The 26,244-nt window shown below is 43.2% G+C and overlaps 1 protein-coding gene across 7 annotated transcripts in view; it reads right to left on the bottom strand.

Annotated features, from left to right (window-relative positions):
- nav1b (neuron navigator 1b) overlaps window positions 1-26,244 on the bottom strand; it is a 137,467-nt gene that overhangs the window by 56,691 nt on the left and 54,532 nt on the right. For all 7 annotated transcript variants that reach the window (XM_064969137.1, XM_064969138.1, XM_064969139.1 and 4 more), the window contains 2 exons: window positions 12,913-13,015; window positions 9,574-9,936 (listed from right to left, as the gene is read on the bottom strand). In XM_064969137.1, the coding sequence (XP_064825209.1) occupies window positions 9,574-9,936; window positions 12,913-13,015 (466 nt within the window). The remainder of the gene's footprint in view (window positions 1-9,573; window positions 9,937-12,912; window positions 13,016-26,244) is intronic.

Here is a 26,244-nt window from a genome sequence, read left to right as displayed (position 1 = left end):
AATCAATCTGCACATGGCTTTATGTGTGTCAGGAAAGCACTATGCTAGGCTGGTCAGGAAAGCACTATGCTAGGCTGGTCAGGAAAGCACTAATCTAGGCTGGTCAGGAAAGCCAAGCAGGGACTGACTGTGGAGTAGAGTCCAATGTATGCAGGAAAGGGAAATTGAAGGCAGACTGTTCCGTTCTTTGTGGACCAGTATTAGATGACTAGAGGCAAATACTGTACTGTATGCACTCAAGTATGGGTGTGTTGATTGTGCAATTTCCATTAAAATGAGCCATAGTGTAAATGGTTACACACACACAGAGAGAGAGAGAGAGAGAGAGAGAGAGAGAGAGAGAGACAGAGAGACAGAGAGACAGAGAGACAGACAGACAGACAGACAGACAGACAGACAGACAGACAGACAGACAGACAGACAGATTTCCTAGCATGTGCAAAGCTTTTTCACCATTGCCATGGAAATGACATTACCAGAAGAGCAAACTGAAACAATGGATTAGCTAACATGAAGGACTCCATTCTTTGTCTTAACTCAGTAATGCATAGCACATACTTAATATGCATATCTTTGGTCAGACTCTGAATAGTGTTGTATCTTAAACAGCATTAAGCATACTGCATGATAACCTAACCGAGCATGATGTTGTTCAACTTGTTCTTCAGAAACAACACATATTATGGAAAGAGAGGGATTACATTCTAATGACCCTAACTCAAACAGAATGACCACTTGCAAGCCTTTGTGCCGTAATCATTGATAGGTGATCTGAAACCCTTAACAAGTATGTCTGCCATGGAAGGATTCAAAGGGGAGTTCTAACAATAGGTACGAGACGCAGACATCCATTGCCTAGTCTCCCACTATACCATTTCATGTTTGGACGCAGAGCAATCTTCTTAAATCTGTCAATATGAAGCCCTTTCATCCTCCACACACACATTAACCACACACACGTGCACGAATACACACAGGCTGACTCCAGCACACTGACTCGTCAGTGGGTCAGAAGAGGAGGGTTGCCATGGCAGCATATCCCGATCCATGTGCCGCATGATGAGAGGCGTGTTGCTGCACCAGCCTTTCCCTTCCTTTTGCCTGCACTGCTTAGAACACTGTTCAGTGCGCACACACACACACACGCACGCACACAAACACACACACACACAAACACACACAGTCCATCACCCATGTACCACCATGTTCCCACATACATTACCTCACCTTGCAGCACAGTGGAAAGAGGGGGGCCATAGATAGCCTAGTACTCAGCCTACTACAGTACTCCCATTCCACATGGTACTGTAAGCTACTCACCCTGTAGGCATCTCCATAATCGATACCTCAGCATGCAGTCAAGCGCTTTATAGCCGTTTCAGTAAACAGGTTGGAATCTGAATCCCCCCCCAAAAAAAAATTCGGAGTCATTTGTTTTCTGTCTGAGTGTCTAAATAAGCATTCAGTAATGCTTTGAGTTACTCAACGTCTGCCAGGAAAATATGGTAAATCCCTTGGTTGCGATAAACAGAGAGCATTCTGGGCGGGCCTCATTTAGCGAAGTTCCATGTTTGCATGTCCTTTTTAACGCAGTAGACCATTCGCTCCGTCAAAGAGCGAATGACAAGACAGATTATCCTCCTGTGAAACGACGGGATTGGACATGAGAAAGTAGCTATCGGGCTGAAACAGAGCACTGATGCTGCCACTCGATGGGTCTAAGGGTGTAACCGTAGATGACGGGTGAAAAACTCAATTCTACATTTGTGAAAATGGCACTGAATAGTGGGACATTTATCATTTCTTTTTTCAGGTATAGCAAATCGAAACTATATTCAGTAATATCGTTATTACAGTATTGACATTATTACAGTAATGTCATTATTACATTATTACAGTAATATCATTATTACAGTAATATCATTATTACTCCTAACCCAATGTGTGGAATATGATTCAGGGAGACCTGGTTAAAACGGCTGCCAATGTTACAATACGATACTGCTGATGGTCATCCTCCATTATTATGTGGTGTGAAGAGTGTAACTACAGAAAACTACGATTCTGTCATTTTAAAGACATTATGATTCTACCATACAGATTCTAACAGATGGTACATTACCCTCCTTCCTCCAAAATGGGGCCTAGTCAGAATGTTCAGATGGAAACGTATTGTGTAGAACATACATTATTCTCGGCCATGGGGAGTAAGCCATGGAGCCTTTCAGCTCTATGCATCATATTTCTATCTAAACATTTCACCCTCTTCTGAACGCACTGCACACCGGGTTACCCCAGCACATAGTACAGCATAGACTAGCTGTGGATATCATACACAGCCCTACATTACTATGTGTTTTGATGTTGTTAATGTAGCAATGTAATCAATAGTCATTAGGCCACCAACAATGGGTTGCAGGTTCAAATCACTCCATAGAATCCAAAACCCCCGGAAGGACCACACACAGTGGCTTGGTCTAAACGTGTTGTAACGAGCCAAGATTAGAGCGTCTGGTTTGATAACACGTATGACAAATTGCCTCAATTAAGTCAACGATTTAACATAACAGCCAACCAGGAATCAGAATACAGAGCCATCTGAATTATAGATGTGGCTATAATATTATACTACAGGACCATTTTAGCTCAACATTCCCATTTTATCCATGGCAGTCAAACCTTCCTTCGGATATGCTTGACAGTATTCTATGGCTTCCATTCAGATAAAGGAGAATGTATTAGGGATGATGGCGAATTCGGTGGAGAAATGCTCCGTCTCCCCACAGTCGCACTGGAGCTGGTTGCTATGGAGATGCAGGAGGGGCTTGCAGAAATGATCTATTTTCAAGAGACTGTAGATGCTAATGGTTTCCAATGAGCTGAACTGTGTGTGTGTGTGTGTGTGTGTGTGTGTGTGTGTGTGTGTGTGTGTGTGTGTGTGTGTGTGTGTGTGTGTGTGTGTGTGTGTGTGTGTGTGTGTGTGTGTGTGTGTGTGTGTGTGGAGTGCTGTCAGAATCTGGGATTATTTTCACATTGACTGTACGTACAGTAGCTCTCAGATAAAATTAATTAATGGTTACCAACAAGGACAGCATTGTTGCTAAAAATGCAAATGTATTCAGAAGTAAGATGAGATATGTAGTATGGAGGAAACTAGAGCATGAGCCGTCTCTTCCGTTTTTAAGACCTGGATTAGCCTTGCTGCATACCGGTAGTTATTCATACTATAAAACGCTATTATAGATTAGCCCTTTGACAGTCAGTGGCATAGCACTATTCCTATGAGAATGAGGGGTTTATCCGAATCAAGGGCATTTCCCGCTGAACTCACAGACAACACATCTGCACAGTATGTATGTATCTTTTCAGGCGGTTTTAGCATTCAAGCACAAAAATGTATCAAAGGACATGCTCCAAATTCAGTGTCTTCAAAAAGTTTTCACACTTCTTGACTTTTTACAAAAAAAATTGTGTTACAGCCTGAATTTAAAATGGATTAAGTTGAGATTTTACACACAGTACTCCATTAATGTCAAAGTGGAATTATGCTTTTAGACACTTTTTTTTTTTTTTTTTACAAATTAATAAAAAATGAAAAGCTGAAATGACTTGAGTCAATAAGTACTCAAAGCCTAAATACGTTTAGGTATAAAGATTTGCTTAACAAGTGACATAATAAGTTGCATGGACCTGTTTAAAATGTTAAACATTACATAAGTTATCCCTTTTAGATAATACTATAGTAAATATATTAATGTCACCAAATGTATTGAAAAACACTGTTTTGCAATGAATGTCTACTGTAGCCTCAGCAGCACTCTGTAGGGTGCACCATGGTGTAGCTGGAGGACAGCTAGCTTCTGTCCTCCTCTGAGTACATTGACTCAATGCAAAACCTAGGAGGCTCATGGTTCTCATCCCCTTCCATAGACTTACACAATAATTATGACAACTTCTGGAGGACGTCCTCCAACCTATCAGAGCTCTTGCAGCATGAACTGACATGTTGTTCATCCAATCAAAGGATCAGAAAATGAATCTAGTACTGAAAGCATAAGCTACAGCTAACTGTAGCACATAAAATGTGGTGAGTCGCTGACTCAAAGAGAGAAAGACAACAGTTTTCTTCCAAAATGAAAGAGAAGCAAGAGAGAGCTATATTTCGTAGTATATACATTTTTTACTTTCACTTACTTTGCTAGTCAATTGCAGCTAGCTAGTTTAGCCTACTCAAACACCAGACTCAAACAGAGAGGGATGCTATGTTAGCTAGCTGGCTATGGCTATCCAACACTGGAACTCTTCCAACTCAATGTAAGCTTTTGGTTTTAAAAATGTATTGCCACCGGGACCTGCCGGTGTAACTGCTAAACTGCTTGCTGCTGACTGTACACTGTACTGCATGATTGTAGCGGTTTACTAACATGTTAGTTCTAGTAGCTATGTTGACTATGACATGACAATGATGTAGGTTGTGTGTAGCAGTTAGTGGTCATGATATGAATGTTTGGCTTGGGAAGGTTTTTTCGCCTGGTCACAGACAGCTGATGTGTTGTGCACTGAAGTCCATAAGCGAAGGGAAAAGGTGAGAGTCAGAGAGCACGTAGATATACAATGAGCTGTTTGTTTGTGGCTGCTATGAAGGTGAACTGTGTTTGCGGGTGATCAGGGTGGCATAGTGGATAGAGCGTTGGACTAGTAACCGAAAGGTTGCGAGATCGAGTCCCTAGGCTGACAAGGTAAAAATCTGTTGTTCTACCCCTGAACAAGGAAGTTAACCCACTGCTCCTAGGCCATCATTAAAAATAAAAATTTGTTCTTAACTGACTGACTTAAATAAAGGTTAAAAAATCCAATTGTACTGAAACTGTTGAACAATGCTTCTTAAAATGAAGCAACTGGGATAAACATTGAACTGGGTGAATTAAATATGAATAACAGTTCAACTGTAATAAAATGCTGTAAAAGAAATAAGGCCATGTTCATTAAAAAAATGTATCATCCGCTCTCATCTTAAACGGCACCGACCGCCACTGCATACAATTAACTCTAAAGGTCCTTCAGTCAAGAAGTGAATTTCATACACAGCTTCAACTACAAAGACCATTGAGGTGTTCCAATGCCTCACAAAGAAGGGCACCTATTGGAATATTGTTTTTTTTAAATGATATTGAATATCCTTTTGAACATGGTGAAGTTATTAATTACATTTTGGATGATGTATCAATACACCCAGTCACTACAAAAATACAGGCATCCTTCCTAACTCGGTGACGTAGGAAACCACTTAGGGATTTCAACATGAGGCCAATGGTTACTTTAAAGTAGTTCAAGAGTTTCATGGCTGTGATAGAAGAAAACTAAGGAAGGAAGGATCAACAATATTGTAGTTACTCCACAATACTAATCTAAATGACTAAGTGAAAAGAAGGAATGCTATGCAGAATTTTAAAAAATAAGAATCCTAGAGGAAAACCTGGTTCGGTCTGCTTTCTAACAGACACTAGGAGACAAATTCACCTTCCAGCAGGGCAACAACCTAAAACTCAAAGTCAATTATACAGTACACTGGAGTTGCTTACCAAGGCAACATTGACTGTTCCTGAGTAGGCAAGTTACAGTTTTTCCTTAAAAAGACTTGAAAATCTATGGCAAAACATGAAAATGGCTATCTAACAATGATCAACAACCATCTTAACAGAGCTCAAAGAATGTATAAAAAACAATAGTGTGAAAATATTGTACAATACAGATGTGCAAAGCTCTTAGAGACTTCCCCAGAAAGAAGTACAGCAGTAATCACTGCCAAAGGTGATTCTAACATGTATTGCCTCAGGGGTTTGAATACTTGAGATATTTATGTTTTTCATTTTCTGAAAACATGTTTTGACTTTGTCATTGTGGGGTATTACATGTGGATTACGTGTGAATTCTTTTTTTTTTTTAATAAATGTTAAATTCAGGCTGTAACAACAAAATGTGGAATAAGTCAAGGCACTGTACTGTATACATTTTCTCTTAGGGATTTGGTAGTTATACTATCCCTTCGTTATATTCTGACAGATAAAATACATTGGGGATCTCGATCCAAGCGTATGGTTATCAAAAAGACGCCAGTAGTCCTGTCTCTGTGTATGGGCTGACCTGGGAAGAGGTGGCACACCACAGGAGGTACAGGGTTTCTCATCATGGTCACCTTAAATAGCTCACCTAGGGATTGAGGACACAGGTGGCCCAGTGCTGAGCACTCACTATGAGGCATTTTTACAATCACCAGACATACCATCATACTCTCACTCTATTTCTCTTCAATCTCATTCTGCTTCTCACTATGCCTTGTCTCCGTCTATCACACTTCTCAATATTTACACTGTAGTCTCTCATAGGCAGAGTGGACTGATTACCCAAGCGGGCCAGTCAGTCAGTGCCCCAGAAGCTGCAGAGTAAATCCCAGTAGATGTGGAGCAATGATAAAGTCGCTCACATCACACCAGAGAACTGGCCTGGATTCCCTGCCTCTGCCTCTCCTCTCCCTGCCTACTGACTGTCAACTAGGGAGAGGGAATTAGAAAGAGAAAGAGAGAGGTGGGGGGGCAGAGAGAGAGATTGAGAGAGCGAAAGAGACTGTTAAATGAGTGTTAAATGAGGCATGAATGAGGCATGAAAGGAGAGAATGCTGTGGCTCTGCACCTGGGATCACTTGACACCTTGACCTGGGATCAGACTGATGCCCTACCACAGCATTGATCGGTAGGCTACTGTTACTAATGCGCAGTTAGTTCGTTAGTGGGTTTTAACTGTAAAAAAAAGTAGGGTAGTACTTTAAGCCAATGTCATTCTGTACTTCAGTCCTTTCTGCTAAGTTGTTGGTAGCACAAAGTGACTTGCCAAATCCCATTTAGTGGGGAGGCAGGCACTGACTCGAGGGGCTCTGTGTGCGTTTGTGTCAGTTACACCCTCCTCCGTCTCTGCAGTGGGATGTGGGTGTGAATGAATGCCCACTGCTGTCTTTGACACAGCCAGCTCAGCAGGAGGGCTGGTAATGAATGTCATTACTGCACAACTCAGACGTGATCTGCACTCATTTAGATCAATTTAGAGATCCACTTTTGGTTTTGCTGCCATTCGGACATCTTACTTTTCTACAAAATGGAAGATTCCAAGAAAGATAAAATCTTGTCTTGTTTCAGCAGATAATTTCCCAAGTTGTTGGAACGGCTAGGAACAGAGACGGAATATTGAAGCTGCAAGTTTGGAAATATCCTGGACTCTAGACTCTTGTTTAGAGTCTAGTGTTTGCACATGTTTATTCACTAGTTGCCATCAACACACACACACACACACACACACACACACACACACACACACACACACACACACACACACACACACACACACACACACACACACACACACACACACACACACACACACACACACACACACACACACATACACACACACACACACACACAATGTATTTCACAGGACAATGAGTTTCAGCAGAGGGGGATTCACATTAGTAGCTAGGTTTCTATCCAATTGGCAACATATTTCCATGCAAATATAAAATAAAATGCCTTAAAAAAATATGCACATTTTCCCAGCAGATATATGTTTCCATCAAATTGACTTGTTGCAAATAAAAGGCTGTGTGTGATGACTTAGTGGACATAAAAATAACTTGTACGGTAAATTCCAATGAACCAAATAAAAAATACTAGTTAAATGGGTTTCCATCGCATTTTCAACTCTACTGAAGGTTTTACCAAGAAACATGTTGTATTATATAGCGAATGTGGATCTTTGCTGTTTCCATCAGGCCTGTCGTGAATTTTATTTATCCGACATGTACTTTAATTGCATTAAAAGGTTGGATGGAAACCTGGTTAGTAAAACCAGCTATCGATGCTGAGAATAGTACCTGATGATTCACATGCAAGTCGCTACTCATCACAGCTAAACCTTCCAAAAAATCCTACGGGAATCCTGCAGGACTTTGCTGATCCACCTCAGCAGAATCAGTCTGAGATGAAGGCGACATGGTTGCTGCATGAAGCATGAATCCATAATAGACGCATTCAGGAACAAGCGAGTTACACTAGACAAGACTGCAGGGCTCCAGACTAACATTTTACCCTGGTGGCACTAACTTTTTCAAAGAAAAGTTTAAAAATTGCAGCGTCACATAGTAGAATACATTTGAGTCATCATCTTATTAAGTAATTAATAATGTTTTATTAGGAATGTAATAGACTACTGAGATGGTATTTTATAATATTCTAACATGTCCAAGCAGGAATGCATAATTCAAACAATTTGATATATCATGAATTTTGGGTTGACAATTTTTCTTTTATTTTACTGTCAAAATAGGGCCCCAGAATTTTCCGATTTTTTTTTGTTCAATAGAGAAGAATTTGCCTTCATTTTTAGGTGCACAAATATTATACACAGTATAGGCATAATTCAACAGGTGCTAATTCACCACCTAAACCAATGGAAACTCAAAACACATTAGCTAGAACGGTAACTCTAAATTTAACACCTATTGTAGTCACCTTGTATTAATCGAACACTAAATGTAAATGTCCTAAAAAAGTGCACTTGCAATGGCCAATGCGCAATTTCGCCCGCTCTGTATTTCAAAGCCATATTAGATATCTTGACTGAACCAGGTTTTCCATACCTACAGAAATCTGAGACCCTCATCTCCTTATAATAGACAACTTGAACTAGTTGCATCCAAAGTAGTTTTTTCCACGCAATTGCATTTTGAAATGTTATACAATCACAAGGGGCACACAATGTGGGAGAGAGAGAGTATGAGATGCTGACATTACAGCAGCCGGCCCCAACGAAACAGACAGGCACAGCGGCAAGGCAGACACTTTTATTACAGGAGTCGTGAGAATACTGCACTTTACTGTTTAACAAATTAATGGTTTTATTCGCTCTAAAAATAGGACGTTTTGATGTAGATGACGAGGTAGAATGTGCAGCTCGCACCAGTGTAACCAATTCAACATTTTACTCGCACAGCCAAGAGAAAGGGTCTCAAAATGTGACTAAATGGTCACAGTCTGGAGCCCTGGACTGCTGAGGACAGCACTGTGAAAGGGTTACTACAAGCACAGTGCATCCAAATCCATGCTTGATTGATGCTTGATTTATGACATACCGTAAGTTGTAGGACCAAGTGATAACAGCCATCCATAGACAATATCAAAGATCATTTTACAGTAGGATGCAAAGTGAGTCTTACTGAAGAACTGGATCCAAAGCCTGCACAAACACCCAGTAGCTCCCCACAACCAGAGTAGAATAACCCTGAGTTGGACAATAGAATAACCACAGGTGTCAAACTCCTATCACAGAGGTCTGAGTTTCTGCAGATTATCACTCCTAACTTGTACTTGATTGATCAATTAAGGTCACTGATAAGTTAGGAACTCCCCTCACCTGGTTGTCTGGCCACAAAGAAAGAAAAAAAACTGAAAAAAACAAACAAAAAAACAGCAGGCTCTTGGCCTGCAATGGAATGAGTTTGACACCCCTGCTATATCCCCTTACCCATTGGCTAGGTTGTCATCGTCATCCTCTGGCATGCTCTTTCCCAGCAGGTCGCTGTCGCTCAGGTAACCAGACTTGAGGTCAGCATCGTCCACATCCAGCCCTTCGATGAGCTCTATTCTGGAGGAGTGGCTGAGACGGCTGGAGACTCGGGCAGGCATGGTGTGGGCCGTATACTGGGACCCGGCCTTTCCCCCATGGTACACGCCGCTGCCCGTGGACGAGGGGGCGTCTCCAGCCTGCAGCCGGGGGCTGGACTGGCCGTGGCGCCAGGAGAGAGGAGACGAGCGATTGGACAGACTGGACATGCTGCGGGCGTTGGTCTCGTCACTGTCATAGCAAACATTACTGCTCTCCAGACAGCTGGGGAGAGAAGAAGAAGAGAGAGAGGTTATAGTATTGTAGAATGAGAGGACAGAAAGGGAGGTCGGAAAAACTAAGAGTTTGAGGGACATATAGAGAGAGAATTAGAGAAAGAAATTCCATTTCCTGTTTCTCACTCTCTGTCATTGGGCCTTTCAAGAAATCTGTCTTGACATATAGTCTCTGCTGACCCAGATACAGCTGTAACATTCACTCTCAGCCTTCAGCGACCACAACAAAGAATGGGTGGCATCTCAGAACTCAAGGGCATCTCGCTTGCTTTAGAATAAGAGCAGAGCATCATTGTGTGAACAGAGGAAAGTATTTTGTCCCCTCTCTCCCTTTGACGGGATCGTTCATAACCCTCAGCATTATGTTCACAATATCATTACCAGCTGGGACTTACAGACCCAAGGTAATCAGCACATAATCACACACCGCCAACATCATTTAAAAAAAATGTTTGCTCGGGCCAGGAGTTTTTCTTGACGACATGACCTGACCAGGGAAAACTCTGGGCCATTGTGTCAGCCAGTGAAAGATGAACCAAAGTGGACTAGAGAGAAGTTCCAGTTTAGACTAGAAGGTTATTCTAGTCTGTTGTCAAGGTAAGAGGTTAGACTAGAGAGTTGTTCTAGTTTAGACTAGAGAGTCGTTCTAGTTTAGACTAGACAGTACTTCGAGTCTGTTGTCTAAGTGAGAGGTTAGACTAGAGAGAAGTTCTAGTTTAGACTAGAGAGTAGTTCTATTCTGTTCTCTAAGTTGGTCAGGTTTTACAATGCCCTCCCGATGGCAAGGAGCTTCTGCTGAGTCTGGCGATTACATAACCAGATGCACCAACCAGTTCAGATGAATAATGCAATGCCTGCCTGAGACCACGTGGGTGTTTTTTCCTTCTGCTATTTCTGTACTTCTATAGATGGATAATTCATCAACAGGGGCTGTTAACTGTTACTGCCTCAGGAATACATTCCGACGCCCACAATGCTTCAGTGGAATGATACATTAGCTCACAGTAGGACGGTACTTCCTTGAGAGTTTTGAAATGTAGTTTATCTTCAATTTGTAAGATAGTTTGAATTCATGGATGCACATCAAACAATCCCATATGTTAGGGTATATGTTTGGGAGTTATGACAGGGAGCTGAACTAGTGACAGAATTACGGCCGGTCAGAGAGCTGTTAAAAAAAACATGCTGTATACGCAGTGAGGTAAAGTCATCCGAAACTTATGATGTATTAGTAGTACTGTATGTGGATGTTACTTACAGTACCTACAGTCCATTTGTTCTTTAGAGCAGGGCTCTCCAACCATGTTCCTGGAGAGCTACCATCCTAGGTTTTCATTCCAACCCTAATCTAGTGCACCCGATTCTAATTATTAGCTGGTTGATAAGATGAATCAGGTTAGTTACAACTGGGGCTGGAGCGACAGCATACAGTAGGGTAGTTCAGCAGGGTACTTCTCCAGGAACAAGGTTAGAGAGCCCAGCCCTAGAGCAGGGTTTCCCAAACACGGTCCTGGGGCCCCCACCCTGGGTGCACATTTTGTTTTGGCCCCTAGCACTACATAGCTGATTCAAATAACCAACTCATCATCAAGCTTTGATTATTTGACCATGGTGCTTGCCTACGGAGCTGTGAGGGGAACGGCACCGCAGTACCTCCAGGCTCTGATCAGGCCCTACACCCAAACAAGGGCACTGCGTTCATCCACCTCTGGCCTGCTCGCCTCCCTACCACTGAGGAAGTACAGTTCCCGCTCAGCCCAGTCAAAACTGTTCGCTGCTCTGGCCCCCCAATGGTGGAACAAACTCCCTCACGACGCCAGGACAGCGGAGTCAATCACCACCTTCCGGAGACACCTGAAACCCCACCTCTTTAAGGAATACCTAGGATAGGATGTAATCCTTCTCACCCCCCTTAAATGATTTAGATGCACTATTGTAAAGTGGCTGTTCCACTGGATGTCATAAGGTGAATTCACCAATTTGTAAGTCGCTCTGGATAAGAGCGTCTGCCAAATGACTTAAATGTAAAAATGTAAATTTGAATTGGCTGTTGAGTGCTAGGGCCAAAAACCTAAATGTGCACCTGGAGGGGGGGCAGGACTGAGATGCTCTAGAGGTTTGGTGGCCAAGGTCGAAAAGCATGAGTTTTTAGATGGGTGAAGTTGCTGAGGTGTCTGTCAGTCTCCAGAGGCCAGGGCTATGGAAATTCAGAGCTCATATCTGGGATGGAATCCCTTAGGACATGAACACCACACACATCAAAGAGAGACCAAACGGCATAGGGGAACATTGGTAGGCAGAGCACATACTGTTGAGCTGGAGATAAGAAGCAGGCAAAAATGGTAGATACACAGGTTTGGAATGCAGAACAACTTTTTGTTAATGAACGATTCGGTTTCTGCCCAGGTTCTTCAATATTCCGTGGTGTTATTCTCTGATGCTTCCTGTTATTGTCCGTGTCTCATCATGATAGAAGCCGTCCGAAACTAAATACTCGACAAAGGGTTTCCTGGAATGTAATGGTCATGAAACAGAAACAGTCTGTTTCAGAGGGATTGACCAGATATGTTTAACAGGTGGCAAGTTGCCAAGAAGACATAAAGGAGGGCAGTTGTGTAAACATGATTGGGTGTACTCTATCGATCTGTCCATTGTGTTTCGTGAGTGTGTCTGAGTATACTACATTTCTCAAACAAATCCATAGCTTTCTTCTATGTCTACACGTACAGCATCTTGCTGAACCAATGAAACAACATACAGTTGACAGGTAAGGTGTGGGCAGCAAGTAATGTTTGCGCAGATGGAACTTTAAAAGAAAGACAAATACGGAAATAAAAGGATACTCTTGGTTTCGAGAAAGCCCTTTAACGTTGTGCCCCGTTCACACCAGTACGTACGTAGCATCAGAAGCACCCCAGTATTGCCTACCATAATCTATAAACTCAATGTACGGTAATGGACTCACCCATGGCTGAGCTGGGCTCCCCGTAGACTGGACATGGTATCTTCCAGGTTCTGTCTGAGGTCAAGGACGTTCTGCACCGTGCGTTTCCTCTGAGACTCTGGGTCTGTGGGGACATCACATCAGTCACTGTGGTCAGACACACAATGCAATCACATATTCCATGTATCACTGTCAGACTGTTGCGTCTTATTCCCTTGAGATATCCCAAAGATTTTCCTCTCTGCAACTAAATATTAAAGTTCCTGTGTGAACACACTGTTGTGACTGTGGACGGGTATTGTGTAGTGACAGGTGTTTTGCTGGTGAGAAGCATCCATGCTGCGTTCACATTGTTAGGAAGACAAATGTGACTCCCTGGGCTCCCTCACCATGGCAACGCTGCTCTAACCCTCCTACAGGATCCTGACATAGTACAGATCTAACTGTGGAAACACCCCTGTTTTGGATCTTGACGTGGTACAGTCCTAGATGTAAAACACTGATGACAGTGACTGGGACTGTGAGTGGCCACCAGGGGGATGCTTCTGACATTCTATCGAAACTTCAAACTCCATAGCCTCCCAATAGGGAAGACATGCATTCTCCTCGATGTGTGTGCGTGTTCCTACGCACATTTATGCAATTATAGAATAACACAATCACAACATCGCACATACATTCAGTCACCCCCCTCTACCCCTGCACATACTGTATACACACACACACACACGCTCACAATAATCCATAGTAAATCATAGCAAAACAAAGGGAAATGTCATGATGGATGATGTGAGTCCTACACGGACAGCGGACAAGACATGACCACCCTATCCTAAATCAATAACACGAAGCCACGCTATCTGTCTCATTTGTGAAAATGAGTGAATGGATTTCTGTGTGACCATGATGGTGAAGAAGAGAGATGTGGGAAAACAGGAATGCTGTTTTCTACTATACAGCACAATAGCTACAGGCAATAGCCCATAAGAGGTGAAAACAATGATCATCCACTGCATTAACTGAAGGTGTTGGCTGAGTCAAGCATTAGCAGAGGAAACCCATCTCAAATAATGGGCCATACTCATCAGTTATTCGCTGTGAGGCAATTCAAGGGAATAAGACACGTGGAGAGGCTGTAAATTAGCGAACAGCCTTAAATAAAAATGTATGGCCTTTCGTACCTCTTTCACTATCATGAAAAGGTGGATATAGAAACATGGCTCTACTGTTAATGTTCTGAGAAGTGCTATTGTAAGCTAAAAGTATGCTCTCGTTCAGCGGCTTTAAACTTGTGTAATTGCACTTTCTTGTCCTTTCAGCATCAGTAGATTGAAAATAAGGACCTCTGCTGCTCACAGTATTTCAAACAGTTTACACTTGAACTCGTATCATAATCTGTTTACATCAGCTCAAACTCAAATCTCATTCAAAACCAGTCTTTGCCAGAAGCTGAACCATAGCCTTGTCCCAGATCTATTTGTGTTTTTGCCTAATCCATTGTCATTGTCAAGCCAAACATGTATAGCATGACAATTCCACAAGGAGTTGGTAACAAAGGGGAAACATACTGGCACCCAGGCTCGCTGAGCCATGCACCATTCCTTCATATTTAGCCTACCACCACAGCAGACACACCCTTTAACAAGGCTCCTTTAGTTTGACTGAACAGGGAGAGTCATTTATAGCTTAATCCTAGATAACGCCTGCTGATACAGTATATTGGATCTACACCAATCTATCAAACATATATGTTTCTAAAAAATGGTGATTATGATCTCAAAGAGAAATCTGGCTACCTTTGAGAAAGCTATTTATAGTTCTGATATCACCGGTCAGTAAGAAGGCAACATCGAAATGTATCGGTCAATTTCCATACGGTGCCATTTGAATGAATATCTTACTAACCATAAAATGTATGCGTGTCATCAACCACTTCACAACCTCAGAGCACCACTGGCGTGGAACTACCGTAAGGATGCGGTCTCCAGCATACAGCTACATGGGAAACATCCTTATCTTTGTAGTGGCAACCACCACTACAAAGATATAGACCGAAAAAACCGAAAGCTGAGCCAGCCAGCAGAGCTCATAGCAGACATGCATGCAGGCGCTGCACCACATGTGCTGCTGAGGAAATAGGTCTACATGGTAAAAATGATTGGCAGGTCCCTGGTGCCCTGCACTGAGAAGAGGGACAATGTGCTGTAGTTCGAACAGGAATCCTCCTCACTCGCAGACAGACAGAATGCTTAAGCAGATCTCAATGGAAAGACCATGGACATTATGAACACTTTCAATCTCAGAAAATGTTTAAATTATATGTTTTTTGGGGGGCAGAAATAACTGACATGTTTCTATCTGTTCAGCTCTCTTTTTTCTTTACCTTTTTTTTAACTAGGCAAGTCAGTTAAAGAACAAATTCATATTTTCAATGACGGCCTAGGAACAGTGGGTTAACTGCCTTGTTCAGGGACAGAACAACAGCTTTTTACGTTGTCAGCTCAGGGATTTGATTTTGCAGCCTTCCATTTACTAGTCCAACATTCTAACCACTAGGCTACCTACCTCTTAGGTCTGACAGACAGGGTAAACTTGTATAGATTAGTTAATCGAGACTGATTTGGCAGTCTGGAATCCCTGTTTGTTCCTTTAAGGTCCAGTCAATAAATTAGTCTATTCACTGAGAAGACGATAGAATGGCAGTGAAAGGACTATAAATTGTCTCCCACACTAAAATACCCCACTTCAACTGTACAAACAGCCCAAAGGATAGGTGATAACCAAATGGTAGGGTCCAATCTCACAACAGAATGGTGCCTTCTCCCAAACACGAATGAGTGCAAAGGTCGAGAAATCCTACAGCAAGAAAATCCCTTTCATCTATTTAATCTGTGTGGACATGCATAGTTTTCTATTGTTAGTTATATCCAGTAGCATGGGGGAGAGAATGTAAGATATGCTCCTACTGGAGCAGCATGACCAGTGATTCCAGATGAGTTTGCCTCACCCATTTCACCCTACAGACAGTGCCTTCAGAAAGCATTCATACCCCTTGACTTATTCCACATTTTGTTGTGTTACAGCCCAAATTCAAAATGGATTACATTGATTTATCTCAACGATCTGCACACAATGCCCCATAATGACAAAATGAAAACGTGCTTTTAGACATTTTTTGAAATGTATTGACAATGAAATACAGAAATATCTCATTTAAGTATTCACACCACTGAGTCAATACTTTGTAGAATCGCCTTTTGGCAGCAATTACAGCTGTGAGTTACCTGGTATGTCTCTAAGCACTTTCCACACCTGGATTGTGCAACATTTGTCTATTATTATTTTCAACATTCTTCAAGCTCTGTGACATTGGTTGATCATTGCTAAACAACCATTTTTTCGTCTTGCCATAGATTTTCAATAACTCATCCACTTCACTGTCTTCTTGGTAAGCTCCAGTGTAGATTTGGCCTTGTGTTTTACGTTTTTGTCCTGTTGGATGAAGGTGTCTGGTGGAAAGCAGACTGAAACAGGTTTTCCTCTAGGATCTTGCCTGTGCTTAGCTCTATTCCGTAAAAAAAAAATATCCTGAAAAACTCCCCAGTCCTTAATGATTACAAGCATACCCATAACATGATGCTGCCCCCACTACGCTTGAAAATATGGAGCGTGGTACTCAGTCATGTGTTGTATTGGATTTGCCCCAAACATAACACTTTGTACTCAGGACAAAAAGTAAATTGCTTTGCCACATATTCTTTGCAAACATGATGCATGATGCTTTATTCTGTGAAGGCTTTCTTATTTTCACTCCATTAATTAGGTTAGTATTGTTGATTAACCACAATGTTGTTGATCCATCCTCAGTTCTCTCTTATAACAGCCATTAAACTCTGTAACTGTTTGAATGTCACCATTGGCATCATGGAGAAATCCCTGAGCGATTTCCTTCCTCTCCGGCAACTGAGTTAGGAAGGATGCCTGTATCTTTGTAGTGACTAGATGTATTGATACACCATCCAAAGGGTAATTAAACACTTTACCATGCTCAAAGGGATATACAATGTCTGCTTTTCTTTATTTTTACCCATCTACCAACAGCTGCCCTTCTTGAAACCTCCCTGGTCTTTGTGGTTGAATCTGTGGTTGAATCTGTCTTTGAAATTCAACGCTTCAGCTGAGGGACCTTACAGATAATTGTATGTGTGGGGATACAGAGATGAGGTAGTCGTTCAAAAATCGTGTTAAATACAGAGTGAGTCCATGCAACTTATTATGTGACTTGTTAAGCACATTTTTACTGCTGAACTTATTTAGAGGAGTCACAGGCTACTTAAAGAAGTGGCTCGGAGTTCCACGATGCCTTACCACCATAGGCCTCTATGGAGATGGTGTCCTCAAGTTGCCCCTCACCAGTCTAACAGAGGAATTCAAGTGTGCAAAAACCAGGCTCCAGATGACACTGAATGAATCTCGAGACCCAGTGGTGAGCAATAACGCGCCGACCTTGGCAACTGGGCGCAAATGGAGGCCAGGAAAAGCAGTCCAGGAGGCAACAGCAGCCCTCAGACATGCTGACATTGTGGGTCATGTTCAGCAAGGAAGAGGAGGCCTTGGGCTAACTAGCCGTGCTGCTTGGAGTAAGGCCACTGCACCAGAGCGGCGGAAGATGGTAGTTACGCCATCAGGAGGAGGCTGCAAGGAGGGCCAAGGCAGTCTCTCTTGCCAAACAGGGACAGTGGACTCGATGGGACAGTGTGGAGAAGAGGAAGATTGGAAGGATCTGTGGGCCAGCGAGGCGGTTGAGCTTTTCAATCAGAGCAACATATGACGTCCTTCCAACACCAGTTAATCTTCACCAATGGTATGGTGAAGATCCGGACTGTGCCCTCTGTTCCATGCCAGCCAAACACTTGGCGTCACAACCAAGTCCTTAAAAACCTTGCGTCCGCCCTGGAGGACAAGCGAGCTGCCACCAACTCCCTACCACCCACAGCAGCATCACACTCCTTACGGACAAACTTTGTCCGCGAAGGGGTTAAACCACCGAAGAGCGGCTCTACACCATTAGAGCGAGACCAGCTGCGCTTGGCCCGCGACTGGAAAATGCTAGCTGACATTGGCCGGCAACTTGTGTTTCCTCCGGAGATCGCAACCACCACCCTAAGACCTGACATGGTGCTCTGGTCCCGTTCACTCAATAAGGTCTTCATCATTGAGCTCACAGTACCCTGGGAAAACTCAGTAGATGAGGCTTATGAGCGAAAACATCTGCGCTATGCTGATCTAGCTGCCGAAGCACGGCATCATGGCTGGAACACAGAAGTCCGACCAGTGGAGGTGGGCTGCAGAGGTTTTGTGGCAACATCTACAACCAGACTGCTTAGAGACCTGGGAATTAAGGGCCAGAGCCAGCGTTCGGCAATCAAAGCTGTATCAGAGGCGGCAGAAGGCAGCAGTCAGTGGCTCTGGATGAAGAGGAAAGACCCCAGCTGGGCCCCGAAGTGAGTGGGCCAGGAGGTATGCGGTCAACAATGCTTGACTCAGGGAGGAGGACGCCCCTGCCATGCATAGTCCCATGGGATGTTGGCTATCAACAACAAGGCAACTCCTATGACTAATTGGGAATGGGACGCAAGCGTAGGATTGATCACCCTGTCGCTGGCCGCCTTTGGGGAGGGTGTATAGTGTGAAAGGCCGAAACACCCTAGGAACCAAAGGTACACTACTGACGATGCGCTCCCCAAATTTCACCACGTTCACTGTTTATTAACTCTTGGAAGTGCTTGCACAACGGATAGTAACATCTCATCCTGTGTTCTTGGAATCAGGCTTGCCATAACAAAGGGGTTGAATACTTGTTGACTCAAGACATTTCAGCTTTCATTTTTAATTAATTTGGAAAACTTTGGAAAAACATTATTCCACTTCGACATCATGGGCTATTGTTTGTTCGCCAGTGACAACAACAAAAAATCTCTATTTAAAATATTTTACATTCAGGCTGTAACACAACAAAATATAGAAAAAGTCAAAGGGTTTGAATCCTTTCCGAAGGCACTGTACCTACAGTATTTGCCTGCTACTCTATGGCAGTGTATGCAGCCTATTGTCACAGTCATGGTGGGCTTGCACAGTTCACATCTAATTACTGCAGAAAGACTTGTATGCTGCATCCGCTTCATCTGCTAGTTCTCTTGTCGTCGTTGTAGTAACCCAGAGCTATGCTTACTACCCTGCCCTGCTCTCCTCGTGGACATGGCTATTGAAGGAATACGCACTCATATTCAATCTGCCATTGAGAACGAGTCAAATTCCATCTCCCTTAGTTGTGTTAGCGTGCACTCCTTCTCCACCCCCCCCCCCCCACCCCCCCATTACACTGTATGGCCATTTTACAATATAGTTGAATATAGACAATTGCCGATTGCTATTGAGGTTCCCTCCGCATTCTCGTCCATTACAGCTGCACCATACTGTACAATAGAGGCTATGTATTGGGTGAACCAAAGTCTATCTCCAGCTCTGTCTTATGGTGAGAGGGTTGGACTGTGTGTTTCTGGTAGTGGATAGAGGTCGCATTACACAAACTGACTTCATAAATAAGTCTATTATGACATCCAGAGGACAACTGTAACACCGAATCAGAATGAAGTCATAAGATGTGTCCCACAAATAGAGCCTCTATATAGAGGAATAAAAACAGTCTTTTCATTAATGCTGTTGTGAGCAATAAATCAAATTAAAAGTGGGCTGCATTATGCAGACTATGAATATGTGTATCTGTCCAATAGATGGGTTAGCTGAGATAATCACAAAAACAATTTTATTTTAACTCGGCAAGTCAGTTAAGAACAAATTCTTATTTATAATGATAGTCTACCCCGGACAATTGTGTACCACCCGATGGGACTCCGAATCACAGCCAGATGTAAGCCTGGATTTGAATAAGGGACTGTAGTGACACCTCTTTCACTGAGATGCAGTGCCTTAGACCGCTGCACCACTCGGGGAATGCTTCAATGGGGCACAGGTCCGTGTGTTATTTGTGTTTTTAATAAAAATTGGAGACGAAATATAGTTAACATGTCAACAATCTTCGAAGCCAACCCGTCTGTTTGGCCCCATAGTTGCACAAGGGTCAGTTTTGTTGCTAAACAACCAACCCGTCTATAAGGATAGCTATTGTATGATACCATGCCGAAGGGAAGGAACATTTACTTAAAGAAAGACTGGCACAAAAGCATGTTCCAGTATAAAATACAGTTCTGATCAATGTAACCGCTGCATAATGGAGTAAGATAACCATTTTTGAATAAAACAAAAATACCGACTGTATTATGGCACATAAACAATTGTATAATGAGACAGGAAATCAAGGGAATACAGATATTTTGGCGATTCATTTAAATATGTGAATTTTTCGTGCCTGCTTTCTTTTCTGAGTGGTGACTTTGTTTACATGATCTAATCAAACATCAACCATTTTTTCTATTCCACGAAGGGGAACACTTACTGTACATAAGTAGACCGTTTTTCATTCTGTCTTGTCATGTAGTTGCCATGTAAATGTGTTTCATCCCCATTGGTATTTACATTTTAATTAACACGCGGGTCAAAACCTTTTAGTCCCATGTCTACGATTTCCGACGATACCCCCATCCTTTTGAAATAACGTTTCACACTTTTCACCGATAGTAAAGTCCAGGAGAAAAGATGGTTTGCACAGGTAATCCTACTGCATATATTGTCAGTTTCTCTTTTGAAAGCAATCGGTGAAGTGACAATTAGTTAACAAATGGATTATTCACTTCTCAAACACTGCCAACTGAAAGCTAAACAGAGCTACATTGTCAGGTGGCCGTGGGTTGAGCCTTGGTACTCACAGACAATTAGCTAACTACCGCCTAAATGGGCTGTCTGTCAGGCCTACTGTTCGTCAAATGAAAATTACTCCTGCAAACGCGCACATTTATTTGTTGACATTTTGGTCAAGTTTCCCTTTATTGTACATTTGCAGAGGCAATCGCCTGTCGATTTTTATTCCCAGTTCCACAAAGAGAAGTAGTCTGGTGTGTGTGTATGTGTGTGTTAATATTTGCTCTGATGGGCAGTGGGGAGGCGAGTCATGATCTCATATGACTCCTTATACTGTCTGAAGTTCTGCCTGTTTTTCTGGCAACATTTGCATTCATAAAACAAAGCTGTTAAATCAATGCAATGTTGTCTCATCAGGGATTATTATGTATAATAACAAATCATTCATTAAGCAGATGTTTTAATTGAGAGTTCCTCGTTTTAAAATAATGTGACACTTAAAATCTCCTTTCCTTAATAAATCTAGGAGGATGTGAACATTTCAGAAACTGCCTCTAGTGGTTCCTACGCAACCAGACAGACTATAAGATGGCGTAGCAGTGCAGACGTGGTTTGTTGTTTCTCCCGTGTACATTTAGTATTTTTCATCTTTTTTTGTATATATTTCAATTTATTTTCAATCTCTTTCCTATTTTTAAATTAAATATACCTCCTGGCAACCAGCCTCACCCAATGTGATACGGATCCGCTACTTTTTCAACCTTAGTCAGAACCTCCATCAGATGCTAGCCATCAGAAGCTAACCAGCTAATTAGCAACTAGCTATTTAGTCATTGTCAGCCACTGCTAGCGGCCTTTACCTTCTGCAGAGACTCCAGCCGACTTTTAGCCTGGATAATACTTGCCAGCCTGCCAGTATCGGACTATTTGTCTCCACTACAATGCCGGACTCTTGCCGTAAGCCCTGAAACATTACTTCTGATCATCACAGCTAGCTGCCACCGAGTGGCCCAGCACCGAAGCTAGCTCTGAGCCAGACCCACCTTCCGGCCTGCTCAGTGATCACTCGGCTACACAGCTGATGCCTCCCGGACTCCACCCCAACACGACTAGAATCCACCACTATTCCACCGGATTCTTGTCGTAAGCTCTGGACCTTTGCATCGGATCATTGCCGCTAGCTAGCTGCAATAGTGGCTAACGCCCCTGTTCAGAAGCTAGCACCAGTTAGCTGCAAGCCATGCACATCTCCCAGCTAGCAAACAAAATTACTACAGCTACAATACCTCTTTCACCAACTGGCCTGGACCCTATGTCAACATGGAGCCCCGCCGTTCCACCAGGACTGGTCTGCCGATGTAACTCCAACCGTTGTGCCCTCAACCGGCCTTTGCCGGACGTCGGAGCAGACGCTTCTATTAGCCCCGGCCAGCGAACTTTGAACGCTGTGTCTCCCGCTTGCTAGCGTAGCAATGACTACCCAGCGGCTTCCCTATTTCATCTATTGCTGTTCACTGGACCCTATGATCACTTGGCTACATAGCTGATGCCTGCTGGACTGTTTATTAATCACAGTACTACGTTTTGTTTATTTTTGTTTATCTGTCGGCCCTAGCCTCGAACTCAGGTCTTGTGTGTACTTAACTGACCATCTCTGCCCATTCATCGCCATTTTACCTGTTGTTGTTGTCTTAGCTGATTAGCTGTTGTTGTCTGAACCATTGTTGTCTTCGCTAGCGCTCCCAATCAACACTTGTGATTGCTTAATGCCTCGCTTTATGTCCCTCTCAAATGTCAATATGCCTTGTATACTGTTGTTTAGGATAGTTATCATTGTTTTAGTTTACTGCGGAGCCCCTTGTCCCACTCAACATGCCTCAGATACCTCCTTTGTCCCACCTCCCATACATGCAGTAAACCTCACCTAGCATAACTGCGTCCAGAGATGCAAACTCTTTTATCATCACTCAATGCCTGGGTTTACCTCCACTGTACCCTGAACCTATCCTACCATGCCCAGAAATCTGATCCTATTATTCTCTGTCTCTAGCGCACTAGACGACCTGTTTTGATAGCCTTTAGCCGTACCCTCATCCTGCTCCTCCTCTGTTCCTAGGGTGATGTGGATGTTAACCCAGGCCCTGCGTGTCCCCAGGCACTCTCATTTGTTGACTTCTGTAACTGAAAAAGCCTTGGTTTCATGCATGTTAACATCTGAAGCCTCCTCCCTAAATTTGTTTTACTCACTGCTTTAGCACACTCCAACAACCCTGATGTCCTTGCCATGTCTGAATCCTGGCTTAGGAAGGCCACCAAAAATTCTGAGATTTCCATCCCGAACTACAACATTTCCCATCAAAATAGAACTGCAAAAGGGGGAGGAGTTGCAATCTACTGCAGAGATCTGTCATACTTTCCAGGTCTGTGCCCAAACAGTTCGAGCTTCTAATTTAAAAAAATGAATCTCTCTAGAAATAAGCCTCTCACTGTTGCCGCCTGTTATAGGCCCCCTCAGATCCCAGCTGTGCCCTGGCCACCATATGTGAATTGATTGCCCCCCATCCATCTTCAGAGTTCGTTCTGTTAGGTGACCTATACTGGGATATGCTTAACACCCTGGCAGTCCTTCAATCTAAACTAGATGCCCTCAATCTCACACAAATTATCAAGGAACCCACCAGGTACAATCCATAAACATGGGCACCCTAATAGATATTATCCTGACAAACTTGCCCTGACATTATCCTGACAAATACACCTCTGCTGATTTCAATCAGGATCTCAGCGATCACTGCCTCATTGCCCGCATCCGCTATGGGTGCGGGGTCAAACGACCACCCCTCATCACTGTCAAACGCTCCCTAAGACACTTCTGCAAGCAATCCTTTCGAATCGACCTGGAAGGATATTGACCTCATCCCGTCAGTCAAGGTGCCTGGTCGTTCTTTAAAAGTAATTTGCTCACCATCTTAAGCATGCCCATTTAAAAAATGTAGAACTAAGAACAGATATAGCCCTTGGTTCACTCCACACTTGACTGCCCTCGACCAGCACAAAAACATCATGGGGCGGACTGCGCTAGCATCGAAATAGTCCCTGTGATATGCAACTTTCAGGGAAGTCAGGAACTAATACACACAGTCAGTCAGGAAAGCAAAGGCTAGCTTTTTCCAACAGAAATTTGCATCCTCTAACTCCAAGAAGTTTTGGAATACTGTACAGTCCATGGAGAATAAGAGCACCTCCTCTCAGCTGCCCACTGCACTGAGGCTAGGTAACACTGTCACCACGATAAATCCACGATAATCGAGAATTTCAAGAAGAATTTCTCTACGGCTGGCCATGCTTTCCTCCTGGCTACCCGAACCCCGGGCCAACAGCCCTGCAGGTACTTGCCCAAGCCTCCCCAGCTTCTCCTTCACACTAATCCAGATAGCAGATGTTCTGAAAGAGCTGCAAAACCTGGACCCCTATAAATCAGCTGGGATAGACAATCTGGACCCTCTCTAAAATTATCGGCCACCATTGTTGCAACCCCTATTACCAGTCTGTTCAACCTCTCTTTCGAATTGTCCGAGATCCCTAAAGACTGGAAAGCTGCCGCGGTCATCCTCCTCTACAAATGGGGTGACACTCTAGACCCAAGCTGTTACAGACCTATATCCATCCTGCCTTGCCTTTCTAAAGTCTTCGAAAGCCGAGTTAATAAACAGATCACTGACCATTTCGAATCCCACCGTAACTTCTTCACTGTACAATCTTGTTTCCGAGCTGGTCACGGGTGCACCTCAGCCACGCTCAAGGTACTAAACGATATCATAAACGGCATCGATAAAAGACAGTACTGTGCAGCCATCTTCATCGACCTGGCCAAGGCATTCAGCTCTTGTCAATCACTGTATTCTTATCGGCAGACTCGACAGCCTTGGTTTCTCAAATGACTGCCTCGCCTGGTTCACAAACTACTTCTCAGACAGAGTTCCATGTGTCAAATCAGAGGGCCTGTTGTCCAGACGTCTGGCAGTCTCTATGGGGGTACCACAGGGTTCAATTCTCGGGCCGATTCTTTTCTCTGTATATATCAACAATGTCGCTCCTGCTGCTGGTGATTCCCTGATCCACCTCTATGCAGACGATACCATTCTGTATACATCTGGCCCTTCTTTGAACACTGTGTTAACAAACCTCCAAATGAGCTTCAATGCCATACAACACTCATTCCGTGGCCTCTATCTGCTCTTAAACGCTAGTAAAACTAAATGCATGCTTTTCAACCATTCGCTGCTCGCACCTGCCCGCCCAACTAGCATCACTACTCACTACTTCCGACTTAGAATATGTGGACAACTGCAAATATCTAGGTGTCTGACTAGACTGTAAACTCTCCTTCCAGACTCATATTAAACATCTCCAATCCAAAATTAAATCTAGAATCGGCTTCCTATTTCGCAACAAAGCCTCCTTCACTCACGCCGCCAAGCATACCCTCGTAAAACTGACTATCCTACCGATCCTCGGCTTCATTGATGTCATTTACAAAATAGTCTCCAACACTCTACTCAGCAAACCGGATGCAGTCTATCACAGTGGCATCCGTTTTTTCACCAAAGCCCCAACCACCCACCACTGCGACCTGTATGCTCTCGTCGGCTGGACCTCACTACATATTCGTTGCCAGACCCACTGGCTCCAGGTCATCCACAAGTCTTTGCTAGGTAAATCTCCGCCTTATCTCAGCTCACTGGTCATGATAACAACACCCACCCGTAGCACGCGCTCCAGTAGGTATATCTCACTGGTTATCCCCAAAGCCAACACCTCATTTGGCTGCCTTTCCTTCCAGTTCTCTGCTGCTAATGACTGGAACGAATCGCAGAAGCTGGACACTTATATTTCCCTCACTAATTTTAAACATCAGCTATCTGAGCAGCCAACCGATCGCTGTAGCTGTACACAGCCCATCTAAATAGCCCATCCAATCTACCTACCTCATCCCCATATTGTTTTAATTTACTTTGCTGCTCTTTTGCACACAGGTATTTCTACTTGCACATCATTATCTGCACCTATATCACTCCAGTGTTAATTTGCTAAATTGTAATTACTTCGCTACTATGGCCTATTTATTACCTTACATCCTCATGACATTTGCACACACTGTATATAGACTTTCTTATTTTCTATTGTGTTATTGACTGTATGTTTGTTTATTCCGTGTGTTTTTGTATCACAATATGATACTATATGTATTGTAATTCTTACGATACCATTTGACACTGCAATTTTATTTCGATTTGATGTTCCAAACATACTGCTCAGTATATGTCTGCTGCAGAGAGACAAGCGAGAGCATGAGAAAATTCGATTTGATCAGTCGTGGAAATAAAAGTGATGAAAACATGTTGGCTCACTATTTAAAAAGAATATGGAGAACAAGCTATCGGATGAAAAATATCAGAGTTTTGGCGGAGGTACAGCCGACTAGCTCTAGCTAACGCTACATAGCAAAGCTACTTTTAATTTATTTTTTTTAAC

This window comes from Oncorhynchus masou, chromosome 6, assembly GCF_036934945.1.
Source record: "Oncorhynchus masou masou isolate Uvic2021 chromosome 6, UVic_Omas_1.1, whole genome shotgun sequence".
NCBI classification, from domain to species: domain Eukaryota; kingdom Metazoa; phylum Chordata; class Actinopteri; order Salmoniformes; family Salmonidae; genus Oncorhynchus; species Oncorhynchus masou.
This window is presented reverse-complemented; position numbering and strand designations above follow the sequence as displayed.